The 22,879-nt window shown below is 46.9% G+C and overlaps 1 protein-coding gene and 1 long non-coding RNA gene across 12 annotated transcripts; one reads left to right on the top strand and one right to left on the bottom strand.

Annotated features, from left to right (window-relative positions):
• Nucleotides 1-1,992: 1,992 nt before the first annotated feature.
• Nucleotides 1,993-21,726, top strand: BMF (Bcl2 modifying factor). 11 transcript variants are annotated; one of them, XM_071744397.1, is made up of 5 exons: nucleotides 2,005-2,159; nucleotides 3,599-3,763; nucleotides 4,662-4,757; nucleotides 5,919-6,082; nucleotides 19,891-21,726. In XM_071744397.1, the coding sequence occupies exons 3-5, from the start codon at nucleotides 4,667-4,669 to the stop codon at nucleotides 19,990-19,992; spliced, it is 357 nt and encodes a 118-aa protein (XP_071600498.1). In that variant the 5' UTR covers nucleotides 2,005-2,159; nucleotides 3,599-3,763; nucleotides 4,662-4,666; the 3' UTR covers nucleotides 19,993-21,726. The 11 variants fall into 11 exon arrangements, with proteins under 11 accessions (XP_071600497.1, XP_071600498.1, XP_071600489.1 ...); XM_071744388.1 differs by having other exon boundaries at nucleotides 4,662-4,982; XM_071744393.1 differs by lacking the exons at nucleotides 4,662-4,757; nucleotides 19,891-21,726 and adding exons at nucleotides 4,758-4,982; nucleotides 14,698-18,310.
• LOC139796421 (uncharacterized) lies at nucleotides 5,535-9,405 on the bottom strand. The gene is made up of 2 exons (XR_011725993.1): nucleotides 9,288-9,405; nucleotides 5,535-6,490 (listed from the first exon to the last, which is right to left on the bottom strand). It is a non-coding gene; the product is annotated as an uncharacterized lncRNA (long non-coding RNA).
• Nucleotides 21,727-22,879: the final 1,153 nt, after the last annotated feature.

The raw sequence follows: 22,879 nt of genomic DNA, 5'->3' as shown, positions 1-22,879 counted from the left end.
CTCTTAGAAATGCTGCCATATCTTTTTTTTTAATCACTGAAAGGCACAAATATCCTTCCTGAGCCCCCTTACCATCCAGTCTGATTATATACATAGATTTTAGTTTCCATACATTTTCTACACAGTAGGAGTTCCCAAAACACAGCCTCTGGGGATATAAATGTGGCCCCAACTGCTGCTCAACAAGATGAAAACAAAGCCGATCAGGTACTGTTTTTACTGTTAATGAGCCTAACCAGCAGGCAGTTATTACTCAGTCTGGAAGACTTAAGTGGTTGGAATCGTAGCGCATTCATTTTTTATTTATAGCGATGCACGTTCAAATTAGAAGTAGCCCTCCAGCAGCTGGCATTTTGCCAGGGCCTGACCATCAGTGTGATAAAATTTGAACATCTTGAAGATATAGAATGCCTTCAGTTGTGTTTGGTTTTTTTTCCCTTTTAACAGTATTCCCCTCCCCTCCTACTCACAGCTCCCTTGACTATCAAAAGCAGACAACAAAGCTTAATTAATTTAGGATCCTGGCCCTTACTGAAAATGAAAGAAATTAGCCCTTTTTCTTCCTCACTTAGTGGTGAGGTAAAAGTCAGACGTGTGCTGATCTTCTCGTAACAAAGCAAAGACTCAACCCTTCTGGCAAACATAGGAGTAGAAACGAACCCTTGGACAAGAACCATAAAGAAATGGGCTCTTGGAGAGGATGCAAGTTATTATCCTGTCAGTCTATTAATGGTAACTGTAAATACCTCACCCAAAATCACAGTGACTCTGAAGCATTTAACTGGAGAGGCTCGCAGAGCCTGGCCAGGAGAACGTGATATGAGGGACTCGCTGTAATTCACCTCACCTTGCTACTCATCAGTTTCCAATCTAACCCCTCCTCTGAGTTTAAGTTACAAACCTCAATAACTGTGTGGCGGACTTGACAGCAATTAACATTACTCAGCTGCCAGCTGGGTTTTAAAATCTCCTTTCCAAGTGATCTTGTTACGAGGGCTTTAAAAACAGCCTGACAGGGCTCTGTGCTGAGGAGCTGGGTTCTGAGTCTCAACTTGAGATTTTGCTATTGATTGCGGGGGGAGCTGGAAAATCAATGGTAGAGTAAGGGTAAGCAGCACTGAGTGGTTTCTTTGGAGCATGAGGCTTGTCTTCTTCTCAATGATGGGCTTCACAGAAAGAGCTATTGAGAATGTATCCTTACTAGTTTAGTTCTTTAGTTCTGCCTATTATTCATGTACAGGAGTAAGCATGACATCTGCAAAGCACCCGTTGACCTTTATACCTCAATATTCAAACTTGACAAGTCAAAGAGAAATTTCTAAGTTATGTATAGCCAAGAAGTAAGAGTTTTGCTGGGAAATAACTAGCTGGAGTCAAACTCCCATCAGTTTTAGACCCAGCCCAGCCGTGCTCGTAGCTCTGCTCTTGGCTTGGGATGATGCTGTGGCCAGGTGAAGCGTAGCTCCAGGATGCCCTTGTCCCAGCAGCGAGTCCCACTGAAGGCCAACAGGTACAGACACTCAGACACTTCATTCCTCCTTGCTACCACCCGAAGCAAGACGAACAATCTATTTTCCGGTAAAAACCAGGGATGGAAAAGCAGTTTTTAAGCGAAGGCTGCCCTCCTTGTGACGCAGCCTGTCTCCGGGCCTCAGGCCGGGCAGATGGGCCCCGCCGGCCAGGCTGAGCCCTCTCCTCCGTCTCCCCTTCCCACAGCCGCACGGCTGAGGAGAGCGGCAAGGCGAGCACCAGGAGCTCCCCTCAGCACTCGCAATCCCGGCGTTTGCGAGCGGGGAGTCGGTGGGATGACATAGGGCAACGCCGGCCGCGCCCCCGCAGGGGCCGGGCCGGGCCGAATCGGGCCGGGGAGGTGAGTGCTCAGCCCCGGTACCGCCCCCCGCGCTCCGCCGCTCCGCGGGTCGGGATGGTCGGGACGGGACCGGACACCCCGCGCGGCGGCGGCCGTTGCCCCTCGCGGCGCGCCCCGCCCCTCCCACCCCCGCCCATTGGTCGACAGGCGGGGGCGGGGCGCGCTGGGGGCGGGGCCCCCGTCAGCTGTTCGCGGCCCGCCCGGCGGCGGCAGCGGCAGTTTGGCGGTGAGGAGGAGGCGGCGGCTCCCGGGACGCCCCGGCCCCGCGGGACGCCTGTCCTGCTTCTCGGTGAGTGCCCGGGAAGCCGTTTCGCCATTTGGGGCTGGATCCTCTGCGCCAGGACTCCGGTCAGCCCTGCGCCGAGGCCGGGAGAGATCGTGACAGGGAAGGGTGTTTGCCCCGGGGCAGCCCTGGTCCGTCCGGGCGGAGCGGAGCGGCTCCTGCCCGGTGTCCCACGGCGTCCGGAGGGGCGGGGAGAGGCAGGAGGCACGCGGGCTGGGAATGAGCCTGGTGGGCACCGAGAAGGTAGCGATTCGCTAACTTAAGCCATGGCTAATGAACCGGTAGCCAGCGCTATCCCTCCCGGGCCGCCCCTCCGTGCTCGAGTATCTCGTCCCTGGGCTCGGTTCGGAGGAGCCGCGTGTAAACCTCTCGTCCGGAGAGGGCTCTGCGGGGTTAGAGCCCGGGAAGGGCAGAGTTAAAAGCAGTTGGCGGGGCCGGAGCGGGGCCGTCCAGCTTTGTTTTGGGAAGCTGGCAGGCACGTGCGTGCTGAGCCCTCCCTCCGCCTGTCAGAGCGGGCGTGCGGCCGGGCCTCCCAGCCCTCCTCGGCTCGGCGCGTCGGGGGCTTCCTCGGGGAGGGGCCGCGGGTCGGACACGGCGCCGGAGAGGCTCGGGCTCCGTGTCCGAGCCCACCGTCCGGCATAGCCCCGGAGCCCAAGCGGTTCGGCGTCTCTGCCGGACCAGACCCGACCCGACCCGCGGTGGCTTTGGGTGTCCGCGGCTCCCGGCATGAGATGTCTTTGGAGGCTGTGGGAGGAACTTCAGGGGGTTGTAGGATGAGTTACCGTCTACGCCGCTTCGGCATTCTCCCTTCAGCATTTCTTAAGAGCTCTGCAAAAGAGTCGGACTTTATTGCGGGAGGTCGAGTGAAACTTCTTGCTCTCTAAACCCCCTTTTGTTCAGGGTTTGCTCTGCCGGCTGGCTTTGTGCCTTTGTTGCACTTTCTTGCGCTGAATGCCCGAGTCCCAGTGGGGCTCTGACGGATGGGATCTGGCAAATCTTGCCGCAAAGACAAAATATATTATCGCCCTGCCTTTCTGTCAGGTGATGGTGATCCAGCAGCTGGGCTGGCAGATCATCCATGCTGCCTCTCAGGGCCTGTTATTCCTTTCGGTGTGTTACTTTAAGCCTTGGATGAGAATGTTAGGAGTACTGTGCCAAGATAGTGCTGCTGTCATCCAGCAGAGCTGGACCAGCTGTGGGGCTGGTACCTGTTCTGCTCTGCAAACTCTTCTTTGGGAGTTGCGGCTGGGCTGAGTGAATGCTGAGATGCAGCAACTTAAATAACCATAGTGCCCCCAAGTTAGAGCCCCGCACAAATGGTTTTTGCACTGCTCCTGCCCTTTGTCTCCTCTAGCATGTTGTTGTTGTGAGTCTGCTCACCTGGGGGGAGATGGGAGCACTGAACAAGCACATCCTTATAAAATTATTATTAATGTCTCCTTCAGGCCTGAAATTCCTCTTGCTAGTCTTCCATTCTGTTAAATGCTTCGCAAACCAGAGCAAAGGAAGAGAGATGAAGAGTTGAATTTCACTGCCTTGTTTGGAACTGGGTGGAAATCCTGGAGATGGATCTCTTAGGAGACTGTCTTCCAATTGGGTTAGATGCACAGGTAACAGCAAAGGGACTTTTTTAGTAAAAAGGCTTCTAATTGCTATTTGTTTGCAAAGAGCTCTGAAATAGTGATATACGGTATATTGGGGTTTTTTTCCTCCACCATCCTTGTCCAACTTTGTGCTGCAACAGACCTCAGGAGTGTTTACTCTGGCAACTGCAGAAGTCCTGCATTAAGCACTGACACTAGCAATGTTTTTTTCTTTAGTAGTAGGGTGAACTAATGCACTGACAGTGCATGTAGACTTGAGAGTAATGAAGTGAGTGCATTGCCAAGATTGGGACATGTGCTAAGTTGACCTGAGAAAAGAAATAAGAACTTGAAAGGAAAGTTGACCCTTATAGGGAAAAGTTATGAAGACCTTCACAGAAATGGCTTTGCCAGCTTTTGCTAGTTTTGTCACTGTGGTCTGCTAAAAGTCTGGCCTTGCAGCCTTGTGATTACAAGAACTTTCCTTCATCAATAAGTCATAGATGGGGAAAAGTGAAGGAAATGTACTATAAAGTTCAAATATGACTGGCCAAAGCAAAGCAGACCCAAAAGAAGTTGACTGACCATGGGGCAGTTTGAAGGATTGTGGTCTTTTCAGTTTCTAAATGCTGTGGTTGGGGATTGACTCTCTCCCTGTGACCAGCTGTGGAACTGGAACCATGGGTGGACTCTTAAACACGTGTGTACTCTGCCTCTCTCTCACCCAGCGCTTGAGGACTTTCCACAAAGCCCTGATTTCACCACTGAGTCACTCGCCTCCCTTGCCCATGCAGATGGGCAGCAGAGGGAGGGAAATAGGGAGGGAGGGTGGCAGAGCTGTGTTTTTCTGTTGGAGCAGAAGGCATTTTCTCTTGGACAATCTTCTTGTGTCTTAGCTGTTTCCTCAAATGTCCCTTTATTGCAGGAGCAATGGATCGCCCCAGCTACCTGGAAGAGGACTATTCTAGCCTGGATGGGCTGGACGATGACGTGTTTCACTCTGATGACTTTGGACTTGCAGGTCAGCCTGGTGAGATGACTGCAACTGGCATTTTCACACAGAACCAGTCCTACAGCTGCCTTCTGGGGAGGTTTCAACTATTCCCCCTCACACACTGCTGTGGTCCCGGTATCAGGCATCCTGAGCAGCAGGACAAGGCAACTCAAACACTCAGCCCGTCCTCTTCCAGTCAGGATGTTATGTTGCCTTGTGGAGTCACTGAAGAGCCCCGGAGACTCTTCTATGGTAAGAGCACTCCAGTGTCACCACCTTTGCAGCAACAAAACTGTCCCTTTACCACTTCCCCAATCAAGCAAGGTTTCTTTCATTAGGATGTATATTAAAGGACTGAAATTATTTTGCTTTGGTCCCACTCCCTCAGGAAAGACAGCTTGTACTTTCTTACCCTTGCTTGCCCACTACAGGTACCAGGTATTTCCTCATTGCTTCCACTGTCCTTGATACTCCCACTCTTTTTCCTTTTGTCTTTATCCTGTCACATTTTATTTTGCTGCATTTAAGTAGTCACCATACCTTGTATATGACCATTTTACTACATATTTTAACTTCTAGTGCCATCTCAGGCACATGGGAAGACTCCTAGAAGTTTTCAGCACAGACAGGGAAATGCAAAAAATTACACTTAGTGGGATAGCTTTTATGCTCTTTGCTGGAGTTACTTGTTGGCTAAGCAGCATGTCCATCAAGTATTTTACTGATGGGACACTATTCAGCTTTGTGTATCCGATTCAGCTTTAATCCAAATCAGTCCCACAAAATGCCAGAGAACTGAGGAAGGTCTGACAGAAAGGATACGGCAACCTTTAATGGGAGACAACTTGAGTCAGAGATCTTGTAAAACTGTGAAACTGTCATAAATAAACATAAAAATCAGCACTTGTCTGAGCAGTGAACAAACAAAAGGAATCAAGTGCAAGATCCTGCCAGTCATTTGATTATGGGGAGCAATACAATGCTCTACTTAATTGAAATAAATCTCTTTAAAAGCTGAACAAATGTTTTACTGGATGCTGACAGTACACAGTCATTTGGCTTCAGGAACTGGGCTTTAATGAGTCAAAAATTTAGGATTTTGTGCAGCTCTTCCCTCTGTTTAGCGTACTGAGTAGAAGCGCTATTCTTCATGCTGGAAGAATGACTCTTCATACTTCTATTTTGTAGGGAATGCTGGTTACCGTTTACACGTCCCTCCAGGTGGCTTTGCATTGGATCCGCACCTCCGAGAGGAGCCTCAGGAAGGTCAGCAGGAGACCCGTGCTGAGGTGCAGATTGCACGGAAGTTGCAGTGCATTGCCGACCAGTTCCACCGGCTCCACATGCAGAGGGTAGGGTGTCTCTGGAGGGGAGGGCGGGCGTTTAGCTACCCACAGGGGGGGCTCCCAGCACCAGCTAAACGGGCTGCTGCCTAAGGCAGCAGGCTGCCAGCAGTGATAAAATGTCAGGAGGATCTGCATTTTGCTTTTGGTAGATTGCTGACTCTTCCTAAAGATTGGCAGGTGGAGGGAAAAGAATGTGTGGGATTGCATTTACTGCCTGGGACAGTAGCTGTTCTGTGTTAGCTCCTACTATTCCAGCTCTTCCAGATCCTCAGCAGCTGGGTCACTGAGGCTTTCTCCAGGGATCTTCCCCCTTGCTTTCTATTACAGTTTTCGCTCTTCTCCACTCTCCTCACCACCAGTGTCTTCTCCTCTCTCCCACAAGTGGTCATCTGTGGCTTATATCAGCTCCTCATCCTGGAGATGACAACAAGCCTGGAGTTTGTTCTGACACTCCTTGTTGTCTAAGGGTAGCTGTCTGAAATGCTGTTGAGTATATTTAGATCATGCTAGACTTGCTAGCAGCCCCTCTTGACAGACAGTCCTAGCTAGTGTCTCAGACTTGAGACTAACTTCCTCACAACAAAAGGCAGCTGTTAGATGCCATCAGGTTTGAAAACCACAATCCAGAATCTTGATTTTGTTTTAACAACAAAAAAAAAAAAGCCAAAAAACCCAAACAAAAATACCCCACCAAACCAAAACAAACAAAACTTTGCTTCAAAGAAGCAAAGTAAAGCCAGCACCCCAAAAGCCCCTGATTCTTCCTTCCTTCCAACTCCTGTTGAGTAGGGATGAAATGGAAATTGCAGCTTGTCAGAGGTGGCAGAAATATGGCATTTGGCAGCACTTTGCCATTTGTGCAAGCCCAAAAAGGAGAGTGTGTATCTGCTTGTATACAAAGAAGCTGACACTTGCTGACTGCAGAGAGGGGCAGAAAACTTCACTCGACTCCAAATGAGTTGATGTGTTTTTAATGATGGCATCTATTGCAATCTGTCTGAAAGGTAAGTGAGTATCTCCATCTTGATCAGAAAATGTGGCTTGTGGCTGGGCAAAGTTTTGGTCCCTTGTCATCACAGAGATGAGGTAATTCCGGGACGCTTCATCACCAAACAGCAGGAGGATTAAAGAAGCTGTAACAGGAAGATTAGCCTGTAGAAATGTAGATGGGGCTATGAATGTCATTTAGCAAATTGCGGGAACAACGAGCTACCGGGAGTTTTCTTTCGTAAGTGTTGTGGTGTTGTGGTTGAATGGGGTTTTCCCCAGTGCCACCTTTCCGCCAGCAATAGCTGAAGAACCCCCCCCCTTCTCTAGCCAGATTCTTGAAGGAAAGAGGAGGTTTAACCACCTCGGTGGAGTAGCCCTGGACTGAACTGGTGGAACTGGTTGTAACTTGACCCCTTCCATCTCGGGGGAGCCTACCTATCTGATGTCTGTGCCTTGGAAACGCATCCAGGAGTGCCCACCCAAGCCGCCCCCGCCGAAGTTGCTCCTCGTCGGGTTCTGTTGCTGCCCTCTGGCCCGGGGAGAACTGCCGGTGCCAAGGGGCTGCCGGTGCCAAGGGGCTGCCGGTGCCGCGGGCAGGGCAGCCGGTGCCGCGGGCAGGGCAGCCGGTACCGCGGGCAGGGCAGCCGGCCCGGACCCGTCAGCCCAGCGTGGGGGAGAGAGAGTAAACAAAAGCCTCCGCCCGCCCCGCACTGCCCGAGCGCAGCCAGCGGAGGAGGAGCTCTGCTGTCTTTGTTTGAACTGGAAGAGCAACAAGTTGTAAAGAAGGGGGGTGAGCAGGGGGGGGCGTTCAGCCATTTAAATTCGAAAACAAAACGGGAAAAACAAAACAAAACACAACAAAAACCCGACCCGAAAACTTAACCCGAGGATGGAATAGTTCAGCCAGTGGTTCTCCACAGCCTGACCCTGGGATGGGCCTTGGCATTTGGATCTGTTAAGGGATTCTTTCTTGTTTGTCAGGAAAACTGAGTACCGAGCCACATATTAGTGTCCAAGTCACTGTTCCCCGTGGAGTGTTTTGTTGTCATGCCCAATCCCTTCCCTCCCAGCCCTGTATGGAGGATTTCCTTTGGCTTTTGGCACAGCTCTCCAATGCAGAAGCCCCTCTGTCCTGTGTGCAGTGACTTCCCAGCCTCTTGCTGAAGAAGCAAGCAGCCTGCCCCTGGAGACACGTGAACTGGTTCACAATGTGTTGTGGTTTGGAAGGGGCAGTCTCTGAGATGTGGAAAACTGGGCTGTCGTTTGTCTTGCTGTGAAACTAATCCCCGATTTGGATGCCCCATTCTAGCTTGTCTCAAACATTTGGTTAAAACCAACTTTCCAGAGTGGTGTCTTGAATCAGAATTAGAATACCACAAAGTTAGTCACACCAGTGTGGTCTTGTGAAGTCCTGAGAGAGAGCAAGCCTGGTTTTCAACAAGCTGTATCTTTTTTGGAGCCTACAAAACATCTTATCTGTGAACCCGTGAAAAGAAAACTGTATGGGCCCTTTTAGTGGGAGTTAGGAAAGGCTTTCAGCATTGGAGAAGTGCATCCAGCTAGCTGAAGAGTTGCCCTCTCATGGCTCTTAAGAGTTTTGTGAGACTCCAGCAGCTCAGTTATGGCTCCCATTCTGCTGCCACAGCAGCAAAGCTGTGTTGACACAAAGGCCACTGGTTAATGTACATCCCTGGCTGAGAGAGGAACTGAGCAGGCAATAGCTGCTGAGATTGACGTCACTGAGTTGTCACTGGACTCAGCTGCACACACTGTCTAACCCTATCCCACACTGGGAACCCTGGAGAGTCCCTCTTATCTCTTCCCTGGGCTCCCAGAGCTATGTGGTATTTATTCTGTGGTTCTTGGCAATACAAAAGACTTTTGGGTATGCATCTCATAAGAATAAGAAAGTTGGCCTTACCTATGCTTGCTTTTGGCATGTACACCATTTTCAGGGTTTTGTTTCCTATTAATATATTAAACAGAATACAGTAGTTTAAAACCTGGCTTTTTCATCCTCAGAACAGTGCTAGAGCAATAGTGCAGCATGCCCTAGCACTCTGCAGCTTTCATCTCCTTAAGATGCTGAATTTATCATAGGGAGGACTTCAGCAATTCTCTGCGGTTCTATGTAGCAGAGCCTGCCACAGTTTGCAAGGGGCTCTGCGGAATGGTATGCAAGACTCATCTATGTTTTCTTGAGCTCTTTAGTAGTTCTTACCTGTTGGAGACTTCGTAGCTTCTGACAATGTTCCCTCTGTTTTGCTTTTCTCACTCTGGCCCTGGAAAACAAAGGTAGAACCAAGCTGTGCTTTCTGCAGGAGACCCCAGTATCTGCCACCTCTTTCTTCATAGTGCAAGTGTGCCTTTGCCATGGGATCTATGAGCTGCTTGCTGTAGCCCAGCCTGTGGCTGAGCTTAAAGAAAGTAGTCTGAGGTTACAGAGAACAGAGCTGAGCTTAGAGCATCTGCTTGTCAGTTGGCTGGAACACGGACAGCCTGCACCCAATGTGTCCTGGTCCTGGCACCAAGTGCTTGGGCTCTGCTTGGGTCCTGAGTGCCCTTGGGTTTCCTTTCTCTGTCTTGAGAAGGAGCTTCAACTTGTGCTGAACTGACAGTGTATTTCATGATGTGACACAGCTTTCTGCTACAAGGGGTATGTGTAGACAGCCAGGGATGGTGGTGTAAAGTGCAGGGGTGAAAAGTGCCCCATAGCAGCATGGGCTTATACAAGAGTGGGGTGGATGACACTGAATATTGGTATCACAACTCTTCAGTTTTACTTGCTCCATTGAGACACTGGAATGCTACAGCTTTTTCCAAATAAAATAACTCTTTCTAAGCAGGCTGCAGCTTTCAGGGGTCTGCTTTTACCGCATCTCTTCTTCATGGTGATAAGATCACTTCACAGGGGATAAAATTGTCTCTTTAAGAGCCAAGGAGTGGTAGCCTTGAACAGTTCTGGGCTCAGGTCCAAACAGAGCCACTGACTTGCTGTATGACCTCAGACAAGTCTCTTGACCTCCTTGTGCTTCAGTCAACCCATCTGGAAAGCTTGGTTTAAAAAAAGCTGAGCCTCAATGAGAACCAGATGCTGAATCAGAGCTGAGCTTTCTTGAGTAAATAAGTGCATTACAAACAACAACAAAACTCCTTTCCAACACATCAGGAATCCTGCAGTTGATTTAGATATGCTGACCATGCTCAAAAAGCCTCGGTGGATCTAGCTATAGAAAACTTTGTTTCTCTGAATTCCCCAGTTAGTTCAGCAAGTCACTCTCTCGCCATCACTGCAGTGAGGTTGAGCAGCCTGTGGAGCATGAATGCCCGATCCACACTGGCTGTGTACCTGTTTGTCTCAGTCTAAGGACACTGAAAATGCCCAGGAGGAAATGTTGTTTTCCTTTGAAAGTGAAACTTGTTACATTTTTGCATTTTTTTCCCCTCCTCACTCATGAGAGTTATTGAGGCCTCCTCTGAGATGCTTCAGCTTATACAACAGGGAACCTGTGTCTCTTTTCAGAAACTGACTGGTACAGCATTTATCCCAAACTCCATCAGACTTTTCTCCATCATTTATCAAGAACAGTCAAGACATTTCTTAACAGCTGCTTTTTTAAACTGGAATTGTTTGCAGGAAACTGCCCTTTATGGTGACTTTACATTTTAGGAAGAATGTTGAGAAATGTTTCCCAATAATGCCAGCAGAGACTCTCAAACTGCCCTGCAGTTCAGCCTGTAGCACCAGCTGCTCCATACTTTGCTTGTACCTCTTTGAGACTTGGGTTAAGTGCCTTCTTTCATTTCTTGAGTTGGGTCAGTACATTTCAGGATCTTGTCTAGTGCTTGTTGGTCCCTTCTACTGCTGTGCAAAGTAGAGGTCGCCTCTTCGTCTCTGCTGTCTGTGGGTTGCTCAGCAGTTAAGGACTTGCATTTCCAGCTAAAGATGCAGGAGCATGGTGAGGGAGAGTACCAGATGGAGAACTCCTGAAATTAATTGCCCCATTTTCAAGTGTAGGGGTTAGAGTGGGTGTGAGGTTGGTAAGATTGAGATAACTCTTGCAGGGCTATGGAACTGAGATCCTAGGCTTGAGAAAAGGAGGATGCCATAGGGGGAAGAGGAATTATCATAGTCATTGGAGTCAGAAATTGGATATGAGGAAGTGGAGACACATTTTTTTTCCATCTTCACAAATGACAACGAAGGAAGAGGTGGGCTTGGAAGTTCACCTTGCCCTATGCATATATATGACACAGAAACCTGTTGCCCCTTGCCAGCACCTTTTCTGAAATCCTGCTACCTCTGGAGCTTATTACTTGACAGAAACTTGCTGGACCCTTTCATATCTGATGTGAAATTACATTCTTTGGTATGTTAAGAAAAGAAACTGAGAACAAGATTATAGTTGTGCCACTGTATAAATCTATGTTTCTCCTATATCTTGAATATTGCATACAGTACTAGTTTCCTTCTTCCAAAAATCATGCAGCAGAATTGGAAAAGGTTCAGAAAAAGGCTAGAAGGATGATGAAACTTCCATATGAAAAATGAAAAAATGGGCTAGGACTGCTAAGCTTAAAAAACGCCACAGAGCAAATGGCGTAGCAATATTAAACAGAAATAAAAAGTGACATGAAGGAGATGGATGGACTAATTTTCCCCCAGTACACAAACTAGGCAAAATCAAGCTAGTATGAGCCAGCTCAAAGTCAATGAGGTAGTTTTTCATACAATAGGTAGCTCCGTGGAACTTCTTGTCAAGGCATATTGTGCATCCCAGTGCTTTTATCTGGATTCAAGGGGAATCAGGACAAGTTTATGGCCATTGAAGGAGACATTAAATAGAAACCAGATCTGCCTCGGGAGGTACTAAGCTCAAACCAGTTAGATACTGAAAGAGAGTATTAGGGGGAGCTATTGCATGTACTTGCCCTCTGCTTGTCCTCAGGCAGGCACATAAGGCTGCTGTTGAAGGCTGGGCTGTGTGAACTCTCAATGTAACAGTCATATACAACTATTGTATATCGATTTAATAAAAAACTTCTGCATCAGCCTAGTCTATCCTTCTTCTCTATGCTTTTAGCTGTCGCAAAATATTTAAATATATTATGGGTTCGTTCCTGGTTAAAATAGGGGATAATGTTGAAAAGCAAAACTTCCTGCCTAGCTCTGGTAGAGGAAGTGAGCAAAGGATAAGGCAGGAGAGCAGTGCAAGCTCTGTGGAACTGCATGCCATGAATCCTCTGCCCCACTGGGTGCAGGACTGCAGTGTCTTCACGCAGCAGTTCCACAGCCAAAAAATACCAAGATTGCCCACACTGAAGTGCATGAAATAATTATTTGGGACAGTACAAATGGATTGTTTTGCAGTATTTCTAACATCACCTGCAGTATTGCTGTGCAATTTAAATAGCGTCGAGTGCTGCTGCTTCTCTCGTGCGACCCCAGTGGTCTCCACAGGCTCCTCTGCATTTCTTCAGCTCTCCTGGCACGGTGCTGGCTGTGACAGTGGCAATGTGCTTTCTGCTTGTAGCAGTGTGACAGCTGAGAAATTACTTTTCAATTAAGAAATAATTGTAGTAGTATCCCACTTCTTTTTTAGTGTGGGAGACTAGGAAATGCAGGTTAAAACTTGTCTGAGATCACACAGGGATTGCTGATTGGAACCCAGTTGTTCTGCCTCCAATCCCTCCGCATAGGTCGGCTGATCTTATTAAGATACTGCCATCTCTGAGGGGGATGATGAGATGTTTGGACTGGTTATTTACGATGAGGAGTGTGTTTGTATTTTATTCAATTAAGTTTTATGGTGGAAAGGCAGGAAAGCAAGTGCCCATCTGCAGAGTCATCCTTTGTTTCAATCCATTGAGGAGGAATGTCCTGCTAGCCTTTTATAGTCTCTATTTGGCTTGGATTGGTTTTTTTATTTTTATTTTTTGTTTCTCCTCGGTAGCTGCCCTCTCCAGTGGCACAGAAACCTTTCTGAGGACGGTACCACGGCAGAAAGGAACAGTAGTCTAAAAATAAAAGCAGTGAGGCAACTTCTATTAACCCCAGTTCGTTATTTCCCTGCTGTAAGGCCTGACCAGGGGCTGGCGGTGGGGCCGGGCAGCCAAGCCTCCAAGGAGAGCCCCCGACGGGCGCCCGGACCGCGGCTGCCGAGGAGGAGCGGCCGAGAGGCCGTGCGTGAGAGCGGCTCTGCCGGGCAGTGTTTGCGCTGCGGCTGCAGTGTTTATATCGCTCTCTAAATTTAGCCTCTGAGTCATCAGAACTGCTGACGAGAGGCAGCTCTGCCCGCAGGCTCCAGCGCTGCACCTGCCCGCCCTCCCGCCCGCCTGCCCCCCTTGCCTGCCTGCCCTGTGCCTGCTTGCCCTCCTGCCTGCCTCCCCCCCTTGCCTGCTTGCCCCCCTGCCCGTCTGCCCTCTTGCCCCCCTGCCTGCTTGCCCTCCTGCCTGCCCCCCTTGCCTGCCCCAAACCTTCCTGCCCTGTGCCTGCCCTCAGGCTCCCCTCACAGCCGGGCAGTGCTGCACCCAGGCCAAGGCCCTGTACCCCACCACCCCGCCAGCCAGGATATTTTCCTGTCAAAACTTTTTAAAAAGTGTTATTTTAACAACCTCGCATTAATCACAAGAGGACGTCTGTCGTGCGTTCGGGGAGCACCTCCCTGCTGGTGATGAGGGGAACGAATCGGTGCGAAGTGAGAGAGCAGTGTCCCGGTGCCGGGTGGGGTGATGGACTGATGGACGGGGTGTGCGGTGGCACAGCCCCTCAGTTCACACTCCGAGTGAACCACCCTGCCTGTGCTTGCTGCTCGCAGCTGTGGCAGTGGGAGGGATGGGTGTCTTCTCCTGGGAGAGGAGACGAGGTGTGGGCATCTCTTCCTTCCTCCCTGTCCCTCCCACGACATGGGGGCGAATCCCCTGTAGACCCTGTTCTACAGGTATCGGCTGCAGCTCTGGAAGTGCAGACCCCTTGTTTAATGTATATATAGAAAATAAACTGGCATGCCCCCCAGGGGTGCAGGAGGGGAAGGCTGGGGGCCTGGGAACGCAGTGGCCGGTGGTTGCCCTTCCCAGGTTGCCGTCAGCTGGCTGTTGCCATGGTGTCTGTCTGCTTCCCCTTCCTGCCCACTCCGGAGAGGAAGGCGCAAGTGGCTGCATGTTTGTTTTTGAACTACAAGAAAGTTGAGAACGGGCTCACCTGCGCAGCTGTGTCTGCTGCAGGTTTGGGGCAATGAACATCACCGTTTGCTGCTGGGAGCGGTTCCTCAGCAGGAGTCAGTGCTGCCCCCCTTGCTTAGGCTGAGCAGCCTGTAAATGGGTTTGGGGGAACTCCTGCATCCCTCCTGCTGCACCCACTCCTGTATATCCTCTCTCCAGAAACACGTGTGTTGCTTATCTGTGGAGGCTTTGGGAAAGGAAGCACTACTTGAGATGACACCTCCCTCTGCCACAAGTTTAGTTCCACGTAAAAAAGCCACAGGTTTGCAAGCCAGGATGCAGATCCCCAAGGAATATCCTTGTGCTGTTCTCTGTCACTAATGGTGCTGCGAAGCTCTTCTTTCAGTTTTTCTCTGTTACTCTTTTTTTCCCCTGCTGCTTTTACACATGCATTATTCTTTGGTCATTAGGATTCACAGCTGGAAAGATTTGTATTTGACTTCCATTGGCCTGCATTTCTCTCTCCAGCGGGGGACACCTTCTGTAACCTCTGTTGCCTTGGGGACTATGACTTTCTAGTCTTTCTCAGCTAAAGCATATTTTGTGGTAGCACAATATGCCTCCAGCCACCTGGCAGCCAAAACAGCCTTCGGCGATGAGTCAGCAACTGCTCCCGGTGTGCAAGTATTTTTGTTTTTAGTGAATAAATAAACCCCAACAACTTATTCTAATACTTGTATTAGTCATTAAAAGAAGAATGATATTTCTTATGCACAGATAGAAACACGTGCCATTAGTCTTCTTTTGCTCTAACTGTGTCACTTATGGCCATATCTTAATCTTTGTATTTAAGATGGGATCAGAATTTGACCCCTAACCATCTGGAAGTCATGAAGCAAAGTCAGAAGTTGTCCATGAGATCAAGAGGGTAGACAGGTGTACCCTTTTGTATAAGTGACAGGAATGTACCAGACCCACATATGATGTGGATATGATGAACATATTATTATTTCAAGGAAGGATATTAATGGCATATATGTGTCAAGTGGAAAAGTGAATCCTATGCATCTTACAAACATTTATACTCAAGGATTCAAGGAGCTGTGTCAGAGGGACATTTTCTTCAAAGTATATTACCTGTCCTCACCTTCCCCTGGTCACCCAGTGCAAGGGCTTGGTCAGAGTCAAAAACTTTTGACGTGTGAGGTACTATTTGGCAGATATGTATCTGTATTCTTACACTATGAAATGTATTTAGAATTAAATATGGGGAGGCGATAAATGTCAGGTCAATCTTGTTCCTCTTTTATTTGCTTCCAGTAAAAGTCTTGCTGGTTTTTTGTGTTTGTTTACAAGTAGTCTGGCTTTTGGTTCAGCACAGTTCATGGATTAGACTTCACTAATGTACTGTTGCTGCAGAGGACACTTTTCCTGTAAAATGGCCTTTCCTTGTGACTCATTGCATTCATGCTAACATCTCAGACAGACAGTCTCTTAAGGATATCCCCTTTAAAAAGCAGCAGCTGCAATAGGAAATGTTTTATGTGTTTCCAGCTTTGTGTTGACTTACTGTATTCACAAGTCTAGTCTTCTCTAGTTACAGTTAGTATAGAGGGCAAAAGAGGCTTCTTTCCATCTTGGGGAAGGAGCTTCAAAATGTTCGTTGTGTTGCTACCACATGGAGGTGGCAGAGTGTGTTCATTAGTGATACTTTTGTGCAGTTGTGACTCTCAGAACTGAAAAAGGGGACAAATCATCATAATGATGCTTAGGAAATCTACAAACCTGTGCCACAATAGTTATGAGCCTTAGAAAACTGCAAGAATTGACTTGACATGTATCACGTCTGAAAAACTTCGATGCCAAATTCATGGAATCACTCTCCTGGGTTTTCTGTCCTTCCTGGCAGCTAAGTTATTCCACACCAAAAACCCCTCAGTCTTGAAATATTTGAGCATTTGGTCTTGGCAGAGATGTATCTAGGGAAACACTACTGAAACTTGTGAAAAAGACTTTTTTTTTAGGCTGGGACAGTTCTTTCCATAAATTGTTTACTCTATCTCTACTGCAAAGAATATCTGCCATTTCCATTCTGTGGCTCCTCTCCCACACTGAATTAGTACCACAGAAAGCAGATCAGCCCAGGAGTAAAGCCATAACTCTGTAAACCCTGTTAGCTGGGCTTGCTCCTGAAGCAAACAGTCCCAGCTTGCTGCTCTTCTGAGGTCACCTTTCTGTTGTGCTGGCACAGGCATCAGCTTTGCTACATGATGCCATGGGTCAGATGGATTAGGATGACCTGGTCAACAATAAAGGCAACTTCTTTATAATGTTAGTTGTGGACTTGATGATTGTCCTGCTCTCATTCACGTTCCTGCACTTGTGTGAGGAGAGGACAGTGTGAAGGGGCTGTTGCAGTATGCAGGCCAGTGAAAGGGTGTGTGGGACTACACCACCATGGAAGGAAAAGCTGGCCGAGTGCAGACCCAGGGAAATACAAACCCTAGGTCTAGAAATAAAACCTGGAAAGCTGAAACCTTCCCTCAGCCTAATGCTATATTTTTTTCACTTCAAAACAAAATTAATGGTTCACTGTCCTTCATAAAGTGATTTTAGAACTTATGCTTCTTACAAGCAGGGGGGGAAAAGGTTGAAATAATTCCTATTCTGCTCTTGCATGGAACTTTCCTTGAGTGTCTTAGGCAAAAGGTGGGAAATGTTTTTAACTGGAGAGGGACAAAAATGCTGTACCAAAGAAGTGGCTTCAAGAGTTAGTGGAATAAGCACAACAGAAACATACAAACAAAAAAATTACTGTTTGGTGTTTGTGATACCACATTCCAATGGCTCTCTTGCAGTTCTGTAACCCATCTTAATGGGTTGAACTCTAAAACTCTTCATCAAATAAAGCCAAAGCCCAAAAAGTTCCCCCTTCAAAAAAAAAAAAAAAAAAGAGGAGGATGAGCTCAATCCTTCCACTGTTTTTCCCTGAACGTGGCCTCCTTTCCCTATCACTGCAAAGAACAAGTAATCCTTTTCATCTGAGGTGACATGTAAAACTTAAGTGGGAGACAGAATATTTAAAAACCTGTTATGGTGTATCAGCAGGGCAAAGCAGGCTTCTACATGAAGCAGGGCATTAGTAAAGGGATTCTTGCATGTGTTTGTCCTCCTGACTGTGTGGAATAGTTGAAATTGTATGTGCCAGATCAGCACACCTCCTCCTATCTACCCCTAAATTAACCCACTTTATAAAATTCTGTGAAAATTCCATTGAAGAGGGTCCACCAGTGAAACTGAGATATATTTCAAACTTAGCATTTCAGTACCAAGTTTTTAACATCCTTGTGCATTTCCCATACTAGGTCCCTATAAAACACTTCTTTACCCCCTTGGCTGTCAATAGAATAAAATTGTCTGCCAAAACAGATTGTCTGCACAGCATCTATAGTATGATTGTGCACCATGCTCTCTTAGCACAGTTCCCTGCTTGTGAAAACTGCAGAAGAAGGCATTGTACTAGTGTGCTGCTCCATTGACATGCTAACCAAAGATCTCTGTTTAAGGACCAATCCAGGTATCATAGAATTCTAGAATCGTAGAAAGTTAGGGGTTGGAAGGGACCTCAAAAGATCACCTAGTCCAACCCCCCTGCCAAAGCAGGGTCACCCACAGCAGGTCACATAGGAACGCATCCAGGGGGGCTTTGAATGTCTCCAGGGAAGGAGACTCCACAACCTCCCTGGGCAGCCATAACAGCTTGATGAAAATAAGGTATCTAAATGTCATTGGGACATAGAAGTTCCATATGCACGTGCAATCAGGCTTGGGAGTTTGTCTCTATGGAAAAGGTTGAGAAGAATCTCTGGAGTTTTATGAGGAAAGACAAGCCTGGCTAAACCAAGAGAAGAGTAACAAAACACAAAGCATCTTGCTTTTTGAGACCAATCCAGATTTTTTTAACCTACCTCTAGGGGATAGTTTATAAAAGACTCTTTCACCTGTAAATATAGCAATGCCTGGACAATCCATACAAACTGAACCCAGGGCCAATTACTTTGAAATAATTGATACCAGTCTCTAGAGCTGCTGTCCGTGGGTTTTCCTTCAAACACAGTGGTGTTGAAATGTGTGATGAGATCTATACGAACTCTTCTAAATCTGAGAGACAACTAATAAGTCTTGACGGTAAGAAGAATGACCCACTGCTAAGATTCAAGAGGAACACAGGTTTTCTGAAGCCTGTTTTGTGTTTTCTTGTGATTCAAATGGCATGCTGAAATATGAACATGATTTAATGACTACCTGGGAGGGATTTGAAGAGCTGTCTATTGACAGATCTCCAATAAACAACTCTGGTTGCAACTCTCTGTGATTACGTAAAGAATGCTTTGCAGCCGTGTTGTTCTGCCCTGTTGGGCTAATCTGAGTTGAAACATCTTGTTCATATAATGTGCTTCAGTGCTCTTTTATGAACTCCTGTGTACTAAGGCAAAGTTGTTGGAAGCCAGTCTTCTGTTTCCTTGTCTGCTGGGGATTGGAGGGGAGAGGGGGCAGGAGAGATTGGGGCTGGTTTGTTTTGTTTTCCAGAAATGATCAGTCCTGCTTAGCAAATATGGAATTCTGGATGAGAAAACAAAGACTGACTTCTAATAGAGGGTTGGTTATTGAGGTGAAATAGTATCCTGGGCTGGGCAATGTAAAGAGAAACCCACCTGTTTGTATGGGATGCCATTAAAGTGCGGGAAGGTATAATCAGAGCCACTTTTGCAGCGGTGATTACATATAACAAAAGAAGGAACAGTGTCCCTGCCCCAAAGGTGCATTATATAGCCCAGTGTCCCCCTGAAACTCAACTCCCATGTTTCTTCTTTGACAATGGGACCTGAAATAACCTCTTGGTTTTGGTTTTTTGTGTGTTTTCAAGTATGTTCTTGCTTAAGGTTTAATTGGCTCCAGTCAGTAGGAAAGGGCTCCAAGGCTGATTATTTATGGCTTACTGTCAAAAGTGGCTATAAAAAGGGCAGTATTATCTTGGAGATGCTGGGAAGGAAAATGTGGTGGGGGGAGGGTGGGGGAGTGTGTGTGTGCACGAATGTGTTTTCTTGTACTAGATGAAATCAGAGTTTTGCTGTCTCAGCAGTGTGGTTTAAATTGAAGATTAACCCTTTGACCTTCACGGTGTCAAATCACTTACAGATGGATCACCAGTTATATTTTTTTCTTTTTTTTTCTTTTTTTTCTTTTTTTTTTTTTTTACTTTTGGGGTGAAGGGGGGCTTTTTTTTTTTTTTAAAAAAAAAAAAAAAGGTTGTTTGTTCATGCAGCTGGGGCTTTTGAAAGGCTCAGAAGCCAATCTGATTAAAAACAGCACTTGGCTAAACTCTGCAAAATCCTACAAGCAAAAAAAAAAGTTTAATCCTCTTGTGCACAATGCATAAAGGGTCTGCTCTTTTCTTTTTGTAATGTTAGAGCTACAATTATTTCTGGAGAACTTATCATTTCCCTCTCTCCTCTCATCCCTTGCTGCACCCCCTTGTTATGCTGATGGGATTAAAGTGTCTGCTCTTGAAAAGTGTAACTGAGTTGTTATTGGAAAAGAGAAGTGGTATGTTGCAATTTTAGAAATATAAATAACCTCGCTTCAACTGTTCTTCTCCACAGCATCAGCAGAACAGAAATCAAGTGTGGTGGCAGCTTTTTCTCTTCCTACACAACTTGGCCTTAAACGCAGAGGCGAACAGGAACCACACTGGGCAGAGGTGAGCATCGCCCGCCTGCTGGAGGCCGCCTCAGTCTGCAGGGAGCACTGAACAAACACTGGTTGGGGGGAGAGACCCTGCACACCGCCGGCCGGATGGCAGGACTCTGCATTTCCGATAACTCGTCTTCAAGTCTGGGGGGTTTTACGGACTCTTCTTTGCCGCTGCCTGCCTCCTGAGGCAGGGAGCTCTTGTCCAACACTGTTGAAGGAAAGCCAGAATGTGGGTGTGTTTGGTGAAGCTTGCTGCTGGTTCCCTGCGCCGGTGACCTCTGTGCAAGGGAGGCAGGTGTTAGACTAACAGCTTCCTCTGGCCTCTGCCTTAGTCAGTGGTAGAGTGCAGGAGTGTCATTTTGGCTGCTAGTTAAAAATGATGTCTGGAATTGATGACTCTAAGCATACTTTGGGTATCTTCCAGAGCAGATGCTTGATTCCTCCACAAAGAAAGGTCTCTTTAGCAATGAAAACATTCAAGTAGCTTATATCCATCAGGTTACTTGTTTTCTGCATGAGTTACTATTTTTTTTCCTTGCACCCTGCGTGAGAGAAAATCACAGAGAAATCTGATCCCTTCAAGTCTTTCCATTGGGCACCAGTTGCAGTTCTCTCACATGGAAGTTGTTCTTTGTCATTGTCATCCACAGACAAAATCATTTCAGTAGACCAGTCTTAAAACTGAACCTTCCTGAGGCTGCTGGTGGGTAGTTTCTGCCACTATTTGCTTCCAGTTCAGTGTTCACAGTGCCCGTGAACCAGCGTGAAGCAAAAAACCATGAAATATGACCCAAGTGTCAATTCTTCTACAATGCTAATGTATATGTTTTTATTAGTTTTATGATGGGTGTTTGTTTTGTTTTGGTTTTCTTTTATCTTACTATAATGTGGTTGGTCAGGAAGGCTTAGGTCCCAGGCATCTTTTGCTTCAAGGTTTGACAGGGAAATTATTAGCAACGAGTCTGACACATACACTGTACCAGCAGTGTGTCCATTACTCTAGTATGTAATGTTTGGAGGCTGCTGCAGGCGTATATTGACTAGCAGCAGTCATATTACTTCAAGGGAGATCATCTAACATTTCCTGGTTTGTATGCACTCAGAAGTTTGTCCATGTGGCTGACACTATTGGACCAGCACAGGGAAATTACTCTACCAAAAGGAAGTAGCCTAAAATATTGATGGCTACTTCCCTGTAGCCTTAAATGTTGTTACTTCAGAAACCCAGTGACAACTAGGGTAAAACATGAACAGAAAAGCAATACGGACTGTATTTTCCTCAGACCATTTCCATAATGCCACTGCACATATTTGTAGGACTCACATGTTACAACCTGTGTGAGGAAGAGCTGTCCAGAAATTCTCTCTTCAGTCCTGTTACAAACATCCACTTCAGGTCTCGAGGAATTCTGCTCTTGGTCCATTCTGAAAAATAAGCATTACCGTATGGAAAGAGTAGGTTACTTGCACATATGCTTTCTCTTCCACCCCTCTTTGCATATCCTTCTTTAATTCATGCTTTCTCTGGTATTTGTATAATCTCATCATTGCACTGTAGTGTCTGGTAACAATTTGCTGAACACAGTTAAATTTGGACTTTCTCCCTCTTTCCCAGCCCCATTCCCTTGATTTGCATCCTGCTCTACTGTGGCAAAATGTGCTTTAGCTCCCTGAAAGAGGTCCCCAAGCCTTTTTCATATTCACAGTCACTCTCCTTCAACATAAGGAAAGTTTATGTGAGAAAAGCGTTGTGGGTTTTGTTTTTTTTTTCTCCTCTTCTGTTCTTCTTCTAGCTAGAGCTAAAGTAATATGTTTGTCCATGATGGTTAATAATTCATATTCATTAATCTCAAGTAATATAGGGGGGGCGGGTGGGTTTTATGGAGAGGGAGGGTGGGGAGTTATTTTTAGGAGGGTGGATTGTTTTGGGGTTTGTGTTGTCTCTTTAAGCATGTGCACTACAGAGCTACCCAGAGGGATACAAGTGATAGCTGTTGCAGACTATGCTACAGCAATATGGGGAGCTGCCCTCTGCCCATGATGACAGAGATGAGGCTTCCCATACTTTGCTTTGCACAGTCTGCTTGGAGTAAGTGCTGGTCATTGGAAAATGAGGACTTATACAGGGGGGCAATACCTGAGGGGTAGTGCAAACACAGACTGAATTAGAGACCCCTGAGAAGCTGGATGTTAAGGAGAAGACTGTTAAATCAGAAGCTCTTACAGAGGCAGGAGTGTAAGTGCTGAGGCTCAGGAAGCAATGCAGCAATGCTGCCTGCTCACACAGCATGCTCTAGGATGTGATGCTTGCATTTTTCCACTGGCTGCCAGGACCCCTATATCAGGAACAGTCAAAGCTACACTCTAACAGGTCTGCAAACTACAAAAAAAATTCAGCAAGTGCATCTGACACTTAAAAACCATCGTGAGCTTTCCCCTTCCTCTCTGCCTTTACTTGACTGCAAAACAGGCCAATAAAGCCTGTTCTCTGGGTGTGTAAGCTGGAAAGATAGGTCTGGTAGTGGTGCTTTCTGGTATTGTGACCCAGCCAGTTTATCTAAGGTAAGACTCTTCTTAACATAGAGAAAGAAGTATCTGAAACTGTTCCTCAGGCAGGCTGCTTGCCTCAATAGAATCATTTGGCTCAGGGAAAGATAGTCCATATTTCCCACTGTAATAACAGACTTATCAAAAGTGGTCATGCCAGGGTCTCAAGTTAAAATCTCCTTGTACAACAATACTTCATTGGAGACATGGAGCTCATGCTAGACAAAGGCCGACTTCCTGCAATATGCATGTTGGTTACTGGTGCCAGAGATTTACAACCACTGATAATATATTTTAATTATATTCCATATCTGCATATCTTGGAGAAAGGAAATACATTCTGTCAACCCA

The sequence above is a fragment of the Heliangelus exortis genome, chromosome 5 (assembly GCF_036169615.1).
Source record: "Heliangelus exortis chromosome 5, bHelExo1.hap1, whole genome shotgun sequence".
In the NCBI taxonomy this organism is placed as follows: domain Eukaryota; kingdom Metazoa; phylum Chordata; class Aves; order Apodiformes; family Trochilidae; genus Heliangelus; species Heliangelus exortis.
This window is presented reverse-complemented; position numbering and strand designations above follow the sequence as displayed.